The sequence below is a fragment of the Oryza brachyantha genome, chromosome 1 (genome assembly GCF_000231095.2).
Source record: "Oryza brachyantha chromosome 1, ObraRS2, whole genome shotgun sequence".
Classification (NCBI taxonomy): Eukaryota; Viridiplantae; Streptophyta; class Magnoliopsida; order Poales; family Poaceae; genus Oryza; species Oryza brachyantha.
Window position 1 is genome coordinate 8741289 of NC_023163.2, and position 14846 is coordinate 8756134.

General features: G+C 45.8%; 1 protein-coding gene across 1 annotated transcript; it reads left to right on the plus strand.

Annotated features, from left to right (window-relative positions):
- The first annotated feature begins 6782 nt into the window (after positions 1-6782).
- On the plus strand, positions 6783-10757 carry LOC102703072. Its single transcript, XM_006644050.3, has 6 exons — positions 6783-7086; positions 9716-9772; positions 9895-9942; positions 10066-10122; positions 10421-10514; positions 10626-10757. The coding sequence occupies exons 1-5, from the start codon at positions 7036-7038 to the stop codon at positions 10481-10483; spliced, it is 276 nt and encodes a 91-aa protein (XP_006644113.1). The 5' UTR covers positions 6783-7035; the 3' UTR covers positions 10484-10514; positions 10626-10757.
- Positions 10758-14846: the final 4089 nt, after the last annotated feature.

Genomic DNA, 14846 nt, shown 5'->3' on the forward strand with positions numbered 1-14846 from the left:
TCCCACGCCTCGCACTGCGCCGACCTCCCCTCCCAGCTGCTCCGCCGCAGCCGCCTTCCGGAAGCGCACGCCATGGCATCCCACCTCGCCGACGGCCCTACCGACCCAGTTGTCACCGACACGCTAGTGGCCTGCCACTCCTGCATCGTGGACGTCTCCTCTGCGCTGTCCCACTTCTAGTGCCTCGTCCAGTCGGGCGGCATCCCCTCGGTCACCTCTAGCGCCGCTCTCCTCACGTCGCCGCCAACCAGGCATTAGGTGGCGCCAAACCCTAGCCGGAGCTAGGCCAATGTCTGCACGCGTGGCGAGCGAGGAGGAGTCAACATCGATAGTTCAACCACAAAGCTAAGGGCAAACGGTCCTATTTTTAATAAATTCCAACAAAAAATACACCTAGAATATATAAATGTGCCAAAATACAAAAGATCGAAGCCCACCCAGTTAAGCGTGACTCCTTATCAAAGCCTATTTATAAAATGACGTACCATCGAATCCAACCTTAAGCAATGACACAATCTCAAATTTCTCCTCCCCTTCCCACCCCCATCCTCCTCAGTCCTCCCCCGCATCGCTGCCTCCCGTATAAAACACGCAGCCAAATCAAGCAGATCGACGAGCTCCCCAACCCTAGCAGCAAGCAAGGCGAGCGTAGCCGGCACCCGATCAGCAAAACCAAGATCACATATATACATCACGTCGATGAGCAACTCGCTGGTGGCGGCAGCGTCGTTGCAGCGCTTCTTCGGCGGCGGCGCGAGGCGGCGACCTCTGGTGATCAGGACTGACGGGCGCCCGGTACGGGTGGTGGTGGAGGCGGCCGCGGTAGCCGTGAAGCTGATGATCGAGGCGCCGGAGCACGTAGTCGCGCGGGTCGCGGACGTGGCAAAGGAGAGGAGGGTGCTGGCGCTGGAGCTGCCGGCCGACCAGCCGCTGCGTGCCGGCGAGGTGTACGTGTTCGAATTGATGGATGGGCTAAGGTTCATATCTAGATTAATTTCTAGAAAAATAAAAAAAGCTCACCTCAGTGAAACATGCATATAAACCTTTAGTACAATCTTGTTAGTTCTATAAAAATGAGATCCCTTTAAATAGAAGAGTGTTCTCTAGGCAGTTGAGCAAGAAAGAGAGGTAGAGGAACACGCGCGCGCTCGCTTGCTCTAGCTCAGACACGGGCCGGGCTAGGTGACGAGTGTGCACGACATGCGCGTGAATGGTCCGTCAAAATTGGCTCCTCGTGTTTGCGCAGATGCGACTTACTTTTATAGTTTTGTTTTACTGCGATAAATAGAAATTCGAAATTCCGGTGTTAGTTTTGAAAACTTATTGGATCTTTCCATACGTGAAATAGCGTAGAGCTCACATAGGTTACGTGCGGCCTATCCGGTTCGGTTACGATACGGTAGACGTATTGATCACACGTCCTATTTATATATACTGAACCGCTACCTCTTTGCAACGCACGTGAAAAACAATCTAGTATTTGTCTTTTCCTCTATACTGCACCACCACCGTCGTCTACTCTATCCCCTTCATCGGTGTGCACCAGCGATTGAGAGAGCAGGTCTTCGGAACCATCGCCCTCGCAAAGTCTTACACCGCGTGAGGGCGAATAAGGTTTTTGAGAAGCGCTCCGCGCGACTGCTTGTTGTTTGTCCACAATGGCTCGTCTTCCTCGTCGATCGGTTGTGGCACGCCACCGTCAACATCTTACGCCGCGAGTAGTCCGTGGTGCGCCCAATCCTTCTCATCAGAACAACCTTCGGTACTAGTTAATTATGTTTAATTTAGTAATGCATATGTTCAATCTATTCGTATATACCTCTTTTGCATACATGTTCAGATTAAGTCTCATTGTTATGTTTATGTTGGTTGACTCATGTGTTGCTATGCTTTCGTTATACAATGTCATGATTTATTTATGTAATGAATTAAATCATTATATGCTTATATTTTCAACCGTACGTCCTTGTCCCTATGAGCCGGGCCGGCGCGCCTGGGAGACAGGGAGGCGGAGGCCATCGGCCGTCTCGTTGTCTCCGGCGGCAAGAAAGTAGCCGGCGCGGCAAAAGGTTCTTCCCGGAAGCCGTCGACCACACTGGCACGGAGGAAGGAATAAGTCCACTAAAGGTCCCTAAACTTGACTGCGAGTTTGTTTTACATTCCTTAGCCACAATACCAGAAATGTGTACCCCTAAACTCACCGAATCCGTTCACAAAAGGTCCCTCGACAGTATTGACCTATTTTTTGACCGATTTTGCTAACGTGGTGACCGGTGGGTCCCACATCAGATTTTTTATCTTTTACTCTCTCCTCTCTCCCTCACAGAGCACATGCGACGGCGGCTGGGAGTCGTGCGGGAGCCCGGCAGCACGATGGCGGGGGTGGCTCGGCAGTTTGGAGTCGCGCGGGAGCCCGGGGCTCGACGACGCGCGGTAGCAGCAACAGCGCGGCAGCCGGGTGGCGCATGGGAGCCCGGCGGCGCAACGACGGGAGCGGTGACACAACAGCGGGAGCGGCAGCGGTGGCTCGGCGATCAGGTGGCGCATGGGAGCCCGGCGACGTGATGACGAGAGCGGCGACACGATAGCGGCAGCGGCCGCTCGGCGGCTCGGCAACCGGGTAGTGCGGCAAGGCAGCGCGACCGGGGCTCAAAGACGCCCGGCGGCAACAGCAGCACAGGGTGGCGTGGCGGTGGCTCGGCGGCACGACAGCAGGAGCGGCCACGCGGCGGCGGCGGTGGCTCGTCGGCCGGGTGGCGCACGGGAGCACAACACGACGGCGGGAGTGGCCGCGCGGTGGCTCGGCGACTGGGTGGCGCGACGCGGCGGCGCGATTGGGGCTCAACGACGCCCGACGGCAACGACGGCAACGATAGCGCGGGGCAGTGTGGCGCTAGCTCGGTGACTGGGTGGCGCATGGGAGCACGGTGACACGGCAGCAGGAGCGGCCGCGCGGCAGCAGCGATGGCTCGGTGGCCGAGCGGCGTGGCCGAGGCTCGACGACGCCCGGCGGCTGGCAGCGCGGGGCGGCGGCGGCGGCTCGGTGGCCATGTGGCGCACAGGAGCCTGACGGGGCGACTCGGCGGCCGGCTGGGAGGAGCCAGACGTGGGGCGAGGAGATGACGGGCGGTGTCGGCGCCCGGGCAACGCCGGAGACGAGGACGGGCGCGTCGTTGCTGATTCCAGTGAGGACGGGGAAGGCTGTTCGGTCGCCCTCGCGGAGGCCAAGCTCGCCAGCGCATCCGCCCCAAGCAACCAAGCCTGTGCCCGCTGCCGCCGCTGTCGTTCCACTGCCACCCAGTTCGCGCTCCGTGTCATCGCCTTCCTGCCCACGCCCAAGCTCACCGATGCCCGGCCGCCGGCCTCGATGGAGAGGGGAGAGTGTGGGTTTTTTTTTTTGTTCTTATTAGGCTGACAGATGGGCCCCATGAATTTTTTAATCTATTTTTGCTGACTGGGATGCCACATCAGCAAAACCACCCTCCAATACTTCCCAGGGACCTGAATTGAACGGTTTTCGTAACTTCGAGGGCCAACATTTCTGGTATTGCGGTTGAGAGACGATTTTGATACTTTGTGACAACTTGAGGGACACATAGTGAACTTATTCCCAGACGTCCAAGTAAAGGGGATGGGCGTCGTGGCCCATGGGCCTGGGCCGAGGCCGTGGAGGCCCGTCCTCGATACCATCCACGAAATCTGAAAATATTCAAATGATTCTTTGAACTAGTGATAGGAATTAGGACAATAGGAGATTGTTTTGTTCATTGGTTAGTTCGTCGATCCGTTCGTTCATTTTTTTTTTCCTCTCTCTGTCTGTCGAACAGTTGAAGATTGAAGAGGTTTTTTACATCAAAATTGTAGAGTTTCGAAATTGATGGTGTAGTTTTGAAAGCCTCAAAGGTGTGCCATTAATCATCTTGTACATTCTGCTGGATGGAAGAAATTAGTATACGTGTTGACTGGCTCAAAAGTAGTTGTGGTTGTTTGGGTTTCTCTTTCAGCTGTTGAATTAAACAGGGAGATTTTTCAGAAGCTGCACGTGTTTATTTATAAGAAAGACATAGGAGATCTGAACCCATAATCTCCTGCACCACAGTTGCTTTACCACTGGCTAGAGCGCCACAGCGACCACAGACCGCTCCTTTATTTTGTCGCTTTGTTACAACTTTAGCCTGTACATTGTATGAAATTACAATGGTACTCATCCATCAAGAAGTTCTTTTATCTAGGTTGGACAAACTTAGACACCAATACAATATATATATATATTGATTAATGGAACAATGTCACAAAATGAAACGAGGGGAGTAGTAAATAATTTTAACATAAAGCTATATATATATACACACACAAACACAGTACGTACACACGCATGTGTGTTTGTCTAACATGTGCCCAAGTAGCACATATATGAATATTCCATGTGCGCTTGATGTGTGGGGTCTGAACTAGAGATGACAATCATACCCATTTAACTATTTACCTGCGGGTAAAAACCCTAATAGGATCGGTTTTGTTCTCTATTTAGTACCTGTGGGTATTTTATTAGGTCAAGATTAGTACCCAACGGGTAAACGGGCACTACCCATACCGTCTCTCCCGTTTACCTGTCTATAGGAGACTGACTAATAGGCCCAACTATCCACACACACATATATATGGAATTTTAGATTTCCATCCACAGCAAAATCATCCCAGTCTTCCACCCGACCAGCGGCGGAGGTGGCATGGGGGCTGGGGGGGTCTTGAGCCTCCACTACCGGCGCGCGATCCCATGGAGACCCCCCTAAGCCCCTATAAATTTTCTCCATGGTTTCATGGGATGGGGGATAGAGTTCTTCAGTTCGTGATTAGAGGTAGAAGATGAAGTTAGTTGGATCATTATGAAAAGAAGCTTAGTAAATTTGTTTCCTTGGCCTAGCCCACTTAGAACACAATCATCAACATTCAGCCATCCATTTTTATCTATTTCCACCCAAACCATGCATCCATTCTCATCCCAATCCACACCTCCTCCCCACCACAATACCCTAATCCTCACTCACACTCACCCAATCCCAGGCAGCTGGCGGTGGACGATGGATGCACGGAGCGGCGGAGGCGGTCGTCAGCTGGCAACCACGGTGGGCGCGTAGGAGCGGACCGAGCGGCGAGTGGCCTACGCAGGCGGTAGGGGTCGGCGGTGGTGTGTGGCATGGCAGGGAGCCTGGCACACGCAGCAAAGCGGAGGGCGACAGGGGCGCACCCACGCAGGGTAGCCGGTTTGTTCAGCCCCCCTATGATTTTTTCTTGGATCCGCCCCTGCACCTGGCCGCCGGCGCCCCCATCCTCCCCCTTCGCCGATCCCATCTCCCCCTCTGCCACTGGCGTCGGGCCGCCCGTGCCCCATCCCCTCGACGACGACGACGACGCTGCTGCCGAGGATCCGACGCCTGCCGAGGCCATCACCCCTATCCCCGCACGACGCCCGCGCCCGATGCCGGCCGAGGCCATCGCCCAGTCCCAATCCTCGCCGACACTGGCACCTGACGCCGCCCGAGGCCGGCGCCCCCATCCCGATCCAGCACCCACATCCGATGACGACGACGCCGCCGCTGCCAAGGATTCGTGGCCGAGGCCGCCACCCCGTCCCCGCCGACGCCGTCGCCCCCATCCTGGTCCGGTGCCCGCAGCCGATGACGCCGCCGCCTCATCCGTTGTCGCCTCCATCTTCTCTGTCCAGTTTTTGTGGCTGCTACATTGCCTTGTGATTGGCGGGTCAACGTGTTTTTTCATGGGTATACGGCGCCCGCGTGTATCGCGTATGGGTAGAGGTTGTTGCCCGTGATGTAATAACAGGTATATCCGTGGGCACGGTTTCTCTCACGGGTATAGGTATGAATAGGCAGTACTCGTACCCGTTGTACCCGATTGCCATCCCTAGTCTAAACTATTAGGAAAAGATTCTTGAATGGCTGTCAGAATCGGGATTTATCCCGTTGGTAGAACGGTAAACCGTAGTGTAGTGTAGTGGTCCATTTTATTTAACGTTATTGTATTTTTCAAAAAGTTTACATGATTATCAATTATTTTGTTGTAATTTGATTTATTATTAAAGACACTGTAGGCATGATTTATAATTTATATATGTAAAAAATTGAATAAAATAGATGACCAAACATAGCTCAAAAGTCAACAATATTAAATAAAAAAACGGATGAAGTATTATATATCCAAAGACATAACATCCTCTTCGTCACACATCATTCTACAAATAAAAGAAAATCTCATGCATATTCTAGACAAGACGAGTCACGGTATATTCTCGACGCAAGTAGAAGACGAATATCCCTCGAATCAGAGTACATCTCAGGCTACGTGCACAGATAACCCCCGGAGATACCATCGTCACGCACGGCACGGCACGGCAAGCGATACAAGCTAGCCGTCCGCGCCCGGCTCACCGCTCACATCTCCTCTCCTCTCCCACGACGAGTCCGTCCGTCCCACCCCACAACCCCCCAAACCCCAACACCGCGCGGCGCCCAGCGCCTCGGGCGGACCACGCCGCCCCACCGGCCGCGCGCGCGGGGGGTAATAGGAAATTAGGAATACGACCTGACCTCGCGCGCGCTAACTTCCTCGAAACCGACCTCCATCCGTTTCGGCTCAGCTGCGCCCTTGGCCCTTCCGCGCTGCCCGCGTGAACGAGTGAGAGTATCTCGCCCGTCGTCACGCACGCCTTTTCCCTCGCGTCCGCTCCTGCCTGCCTACGTAACGTAACCTACCTCGCTCGATCTCGCGAACTCTAGCTCTTCTTTCTGCGTCCTGCCTGCGTGCGTCCCTTCCCATCTGAGTTTTTTTTGCTCTCGCCACCTACCTCTACACCCTCCTCTCCTCGGTCTCCTCTCCCCTATCTATATCTCCACACACATATTACGTACGCGAGTCCTCGCTCTACCCGGCCACATACTCCATCGTTCTGGTTCAGGTTCAGGTCGATCAAGGTTCAGAGGGGCTTAGCTAGCTACCTTGCTCCGACGAACCAAGAGGATGGCAAGCTTCGGTGAAGGCAACCGAGCCGCCGCGACGCAGCGGGAAGAGGTATGTACCACTCCTACTCAACTCCTCCTATGTAAACTCCAATTCTCCGTGCCTTTTTCTCTTCACTCGAGCATGTCCAGCCTACCTTCGTTAAAAACAAAAGAAAAGAATTGAAGAGCATGATCAGCCTCCCATGGCGATGAACATTTCTTGCTCTCGGTTATCGCAACCAACTATGTTTGCTCACTGTTACCTTCCCTGTTTCTCGTGCGAACATAGTTATTTTGGTGATAAAGAGGATAGTATTCAGTTGTGATTTTCTTTTCCCCGTTGAGAAGTAGATATTCATAATCGGGAAGTGCACATATCCATGTCTGTGAATATTTCCGTTCATAAATCTCAACCAAATATTCAGGTGGGTGTTTCGATCGCGCGCGCACCCGGTCAAATAGCAATAACTACCTCCTAAAGAAGAGCTTCTCTCATGAAAATGATCGGACATCATCCATTGGATGGTCCAAACGTTGCCAACATTTGACTGAAGAATTGGCCTTTTTACGGGGCTCTTGTCCGAAAGTTCAAATCTCTCTCTCTCTCTCTCTCTCTCTCGGTTAGTTCAAAATTTTCTTATCTGCATGCCACCATTTCGCCGCGTTTATTTATTTCGAGATGAAAACAGCACCAAGTCGCCGAGAGCGTCACGTGGCATTTGAAAACTAAGGTCAGGGAAAGGAACCCAAACAGTACAATTATGCCGACTTGGAAACCAAAATCAGAGGAAGTAGAGGAGGCCAATTTGGTCTCGCCGTTTGTTGCTTTCATGACGAAAAATAAATGGATCAAATTTTCAAAACGTGTGGCTCCGTCCATCCAAGTATAAATCAGCTAGGATATTCCATGGCTGCTTACTTCTGCCTGCAAGTACTAGACTTTCTGCTGGTCAACTTGCGCTACATGTGCTGCGTTTGTTTGTCGATAAATTTGGTCCTCAAGTTGTGCAGCTGAATTGAACAGCTGCCGACCGGTATACCAGGTCCATATATACATACCTAAGAGTCAAAACAACAGGCGCCTTTTCGTGCGATAAATTGTGTTTTATCTTCGTGTCATTTGTGTTTTTATCTATATAGAATCTTGCCACTTCAGAATTATGGTCAACGTTTGATGTCTCTTATCTTTGCAATATCTAAGTATGTAACCTAGATTGACTGGAGCATGGATTCTCAACCCTCGAGGGAATATCACCTCGTCGGCTTCTCATCTATTGCATACTATCTAAATAGTCATAAAAATATAAAAAAAATTATAAATATAGATTAATATGTGATATATCACTACACAAACATACAAGTTAAAATATGACTTCTACAATTCATAACAAAAAACAAATTAAACTATAAATAGTATATACATAATTACAATCATATATTTATTATTTTTTCTATGAATTGTAGAAGTTATATTTTAACTTGTATGTTTGTGTAGTGATATATCACATATTAATCTATATTTACAATTTTTTTCATATTTTTTATGACTATTTGAATAGCATGCAATAGATGAGGACGTTCTCTCGAGAGTTTAAAACAGTTTCCCAGATTGACTGACCATGTAAACTAATCTCCACTGTTCTTTCTTTTATACAGTCATTTGGCACAAACTTATTTTTTTCAAACAAAAGGAAGATAAGTTATTATTGTGTCAAACTTATATATAAGACACTTTTTCTCTTACAAGAAACATGTGCACAAAACAATATATGGTTTTAAAGTGAAAAGGGTCTCTTTCTGAAATCTGACCTATTCTCACACCAGAAGATGTGATGGTATCGTCGCCCTTTATTTGTCAAAAGAAAGATTTTTTATAAAAGCTACAATCATCAACCTTCATGCAAATATCACTCGGGCCCATTTAGATGATAAATTTTTGGGAGAAGTGTTACGTCAGATGTTTGATCGAACGTCGGAAGGGGTTTCCGGATACGAATGAAAAAAACAAATTTCATGGTTAGCCTAGAAACTGCGAGACGAATCTTTTGAGCCTAATTAATCCGTCATTAGCACATGTTGGTTACTGTAGCACTTAAGGCTAATCATGGACTAATCAGGCTTAAAAGAGATTCGTCTCAAGATTTCTTCCGTAACTGTACAATTAATTTTTTGTTTCATCTATGTTTAATACTTTATTTAGATAACTAAAAATTCAATATGATGTTTTTGAGAAAACTTTCTGGAAATTAAACAGTGCCTCCGTCAGGATCCAGCCGTCTAGGAGCCAGCCATCAAAGATGGCAATAGACACTGCAGGTAGCACATCTTTGTCGTCAACAAACACAGTACCCATTATTAAAATGGATATAACAGAAGCACTTGATGGCTGGATGCATCCTGATTGGCGTGTGTGGCTGGAAAATACTTGAGCACATCGATTAGCGAAAAAGTTGGTCAGCTTGATCCTTTCCAAACACTGTCAACTGCTGTGCCTGTTAACATATTTCTAACATGTGACCTAATTAAGACACTGCTCATTTAGTGCAAGTTGTTGATGTGATGTTCAACTAACCATTTAGCCTGCGGTTCCACAGAGGTGTAAATCTGAGTACCACTGCTGACGCAAGTCTGAATTTTGCTGTCGCCGTGCACTTATTCTTTTACTAACCGAAGGTTGTGCATTTGTAATTTGTTTGCAGGGATCATCGCAGAACAAATATGGAGGGATTTCTCCAAAGAAACCTCTGATTAATAAGGTATGCTGATACCATGCTCAAACAAATATCCTGGATGATCAGCAAGTCATCTTTCAACAGAAACCTGCAGGAACATTTGACTTGAGAGAAACTGATGTTTTTATGCTGCAACCACTTTTCAGGACCATGAGCGTGCTTATTTCGATTCAGCTGACTGGGTACTTGGCAAGGTAATGTACAAAAACTATGAAATTTTTTTTCTTTTCTAGGCAACAAGAGGAAAATAATCGGCAGTGAAATTTATGATTCGTCTGAACTAGTTCTAAAAAATCCAATCCTGCCTATTTCTTCAGCAAGGCGCAACCAACGACACAAAAGGCCCAGCGGAGCCCCTGAAACCCAAGTTGCAGGTATATGAGTTGGATTGCGTATGGCAATTGGGTCATCCATGACCATGCACACACCTTTTTCGCTTGTTCATGGTGTAAGCAACAGTGATGGATCCTCTGAACATTCCACTTCCCATATGAAAGGAACTTCCTTAGAAAATATCCTGCCAATATAAAACCATTAACTGACAGTGAAATCATGATCTTCCAAGTCAGTCCAATCAATATAACAATCTGTGCACACTGCCAAATATATATATATATATATATATAAATATTGACTGGTTTGTGTTTCTCTTCTGCTGTTCAATATCTGAAGCGGACGGCATATCACCAGCTTCCCCCACGAAGGCCTGCGTGCACGTCAGGCGGGACGGAATAGTTGTGCTCTAATCTCAGCATCACATTAACATGTGAGTAGAAAATGCAATTGTGTTGTTTGCTTTCTCAAGAACCAAGTGAACAGTTGATCTGAACTGTTTCCTGCAGTCTGTCCTGCTCACTGGGTTATGTGATCTTTGTAGGTCATCGAGAGCACAGCAGGGCGAATCAGAGGACATGGAGTTTGGGTCAATCATTAATTGGGATGTAAATATGGACATTACCGGTATGTAGCTATGTGCAATGAAATTGACAGGATTTTTGTCGCGCTCTCATCGTTTCCTCTTGTTGGTTCCGTGAGTTTTATGGATTGGTGTTGAGTACTGACCACCGAGGTCTGAGCCCAAGATGTTGTGTTCATGTTAATAATCTGACTAATCCTAGTGAGAGAAGTTCGACAGATTATCTCTGGAAGACGGAATGCGTGTGTTAGGAAAATTCACCGAACTCAGAATAGAGGTAATCATGTTCTTGCTAATCTAGGAAGAGCAGGTTCTCATGCCGGCTTTTGGTTTGGCCATGAGCATAATCCTGTTCAACAGTTTGAACATCTAGACGATTGTAAATGGGCTTAAATAGAGGTATAACAGGCCGAAGAGCGCGCACAATATATAGTGGGCTGAAAATATTCTTATTTGCCGAATAAAAGGCCGAAACCAGCCCAGAAAAGTGAACAGGCCTAAACTACGTATACGGGCCCAACTGTAAAGCCCAATTCATAGAAAAGTGAGGCCCAAAACGCCCCATTACGGTTGTTGCCGTTCTATTAGCGGACACGTCAACGCAGGTCTAGTTTTGCGTGATTTTTCTTTGGGCCTTGATTTGTTGGCCTATGTATGTGTTGAAATTCCTGTTTCTTCTATGCTAATAAATGGGTCTCCTACGTTGGCCGGTTTGATGCAAAAAAAAAAAAAAAACAGGACTATTTATACATCACTCAGCATGTTTGTTCACTATAAATCACATTAATGTGATTATGATGTTATAGTGTAACTACTATATAAGTCTTATGTAAACAAAGAAAAAGAAATTCCTTATGTGCACATGAGTTTTTCCTCAGGCTCTTGTATGCCTCTCAATTTTGCCCCATCCTATAGATGCCCCTAAGTTATCATCTTGATACCCAATTTAACCATTTTTCTACTTGATCATGTCTTGACCGCTAACTTTTTTTAAAAAAAAATAACTATATTGCCCTATCTCTATCACTTATGTTCTAGTTTACTGGGAAAACATAATTTTTAACTTAAATTCATTTGTAAAAAAATACCAAAGAGGATAGAATTATTTTACCACAAATTTGAAAACTAATATTTCAAAATTTTCAATAAGACTAAAACAACATTTTCACCAAAATTTAAACCAAATTAAAATAACTATGATTTCAATTTCCCAATGAAACACACGTATTGATTCAATCATTTCTTAAATATGATTAAAATTTTGATTTTTTTATTTGGCATCAAATAATTATTCCCTATTTGATTGTATTATAAAGAAACTCGTTTTGATCTTGAAATTTATGTTTTCAAAATAGATTATATATAAGTACGAGAGAGTGGCATTTTAGAAAAATCCAATGGCAACACACAATCAACTGACAGTATGGGTATAGCATGAGTCAAAGTAAAAATTGGGGGTACATAGAGGATATAGAAATTTTCAGGGCTATGTAGTTGATTGAGGAAAAACTTATATGCACATCTGAAATTTACTCAATAAATAAACACTCGTAGCTCAGTCAGAAAGGCTTGTACGTGCAATATCAGAGTTCGGGACTTGCTGAGATTCCCCATGGTTATCGGAGACAAAGCTGAAGTACTAATTTCAAACAAGATATGAAAGTCATGAATTCACGGCGACAGTGTTGTACTTTCTATCTATTCTTGTTCAGTGCTTTCATATACATATGTACTACTCCGTCCAAAAAAAAAAGAAGATTTTTGGGTTTTTTGGACCGAGCGTTTGATCATTCGTCTTATTTAAAAAAATTATTAAAAAATTAAAAAAAATAGTCACATATAAAGTATTATTGATGTTTTACCGTGTAGTAACAATAAAAAATTTTTAAATAAGACGAAGAGTCAAAAATTCTAAAAAACACTGAAATTCGTTTATTTTGGGGCGGAGGTCGTAGGTTGCATCCACATGAGATGGATTGATAGTTTATATATTAAATATCAGAATTTATTTATAGAATAAATGAAATCTACATATGCTTAAATTTTCAACACCTCCGGCGTTGCATCCTCCCAAGAGGCGTCGTCTAAACTATCTGTTCCTTGATAGTTTGATCTTTTGGCAGTTTCTTGGTTATCGTCATTAGGTTGCACTGCCATAGAATGAGTCAAATCTGTCGGGCTATTGGTGTCGGTTCATTCAAATCCGACACTGATAGCCGCTACCATTGGGCACCCCGTACGCTAGAAAAAAGAACAGGCACTCTGCTATAGTGAATCCTGATACAGTGCCTATTTGTATTATTTGTAGAGAAGACCCGATTCATATGACCTCCATCTGTGCCTGTGACGGGCAATATGTGAAAGCAAACAAATTTTTTTTATTTCCCGATCAGGCAGAGTTACACATTGTTCGACCTTATCTCACTTCGATTCTCAACTCTCTTTCTCTTTCCCTTATCTCTTCCTCCTTCCACATCATGTTGTACCAACTTACTCGCTAGTGGGGAACTAGGGATGTATACGACTGTCATTGGAGGTGTCATGTTGGATGATCCTAGGTCTCGTCAGAATAAGAAGAAGAGGGTGCACTAGGAGGAGAGCGGGAGCACAGCAATGGACGCACCAATAGCGACAAATCCTTTTTAATTTCTCGATCGGCTTGAATTCCATTGGCTGACTGTCTTTTTTTACTTGTGTAACCTCACCCATGTTGGGTCTTAAGTATGAAACTGATGATTATGTCTCATCAATGTCGGGTATTGTTTTGGATCTAACAGAGATGGCTATATCTATAGTAGCGTTGACCCAAGAGATGAGTGGATATTCTTGTTATTTGCCTGTTCCTTATCTCTATACCAAAATCCAAATCTTTCTGTGTGTATACCTATAGGTATAGAGCTTTTTCAACATCATTGAAAAGTACATCAAGTTATCATATTTTTTAGTGTAAAAATTTAGCACCTTGATATATAAGATACCTTGAGCTATTAGAATTTTGTACTAAAATTTTTAGTACCTCGAGATACTTTTAAACGATGATAAAAAATCCCATAGGTGATAGGTATACCAAAATGATCGATCGTCAACAGGGCCATCATCCGATCGTCAAACAATCACTTACGATCTCCGTGGAAATGGCGGCGAAGCATTGATGAACCAGTTTGTACGTACGCGCGGATGCACGCTGTGTCCGACGGGCGCAAGAGAAAAAACAGTGCCCGATATGTCCGGAACCACGCCAAAAAGCAGACGTACGTCCGTCCTGCTGCCGCGCGGCAGGAAGAAGGGCTCCTCACCATATGTGCTCTCTGTATGCGTGCGGCTGTCAACGCTCAATATTTGTCTGTTTGATCGTAGGATGGCAATAGGTCGAGTTTAGGATGGGTTTTATAAAAACCCGTCCGTCATAAAATCTGTGACAGTAAGCTAAATTCATACCTGTAAACCTTTATGGATGTAAGAATAAACCCGTATCTATACCCGCTGGGTATCCAAAACCTAATGAGTATCTGTCGGGTGAAACCATGTCAAACAAAAATATCTTAAACGAGATATCTCCATGACTGTATTGAAGTTTTTTAATATATAATTGCAGTTAACACACAAATACTATTATTAATTGATTAATATAGTAATAAGAAAATGAAGAGGGTACAACAATAAGAAGCAAGTAAAACTAAGCTCGTCGAATTTTAGCGCTGAGTCATCACATCATATCAATGCAAGCATCCAATTAAGCATCAACGATCATCTCGTGCTCCCGATTTATAATACCAAACACAATAAGCATATTCTTTACCGAGTATTTCGAGGCGTCGTTAGATTTTTGGGTCCCCAATAGATACCCATGGGTTAAATCTAAAACTCGTGCCTAACACATAATTTCACGGGACCCTATACCCATAAACCCATAGGTGTGAATATCCACCTATACCTGTACCGACCGGATACAAAACCCATTGAGACTCCGGACCCATGGGTCCAATTGTCATCCCTATTGATCGGCAACGAGAGAACTATCCAGCATCTGGTCATGGACGTACTACTCAAATCATAACGAGAGATGCCAGTAGGTGTGTCAGTGTCACCGTTATATATACAGTATACTGCTGACTTTCTCATGTTCTATAATTCATCATCGTCCTTCTATAGTATAGATCACAGTCCAATTAATATTCATTA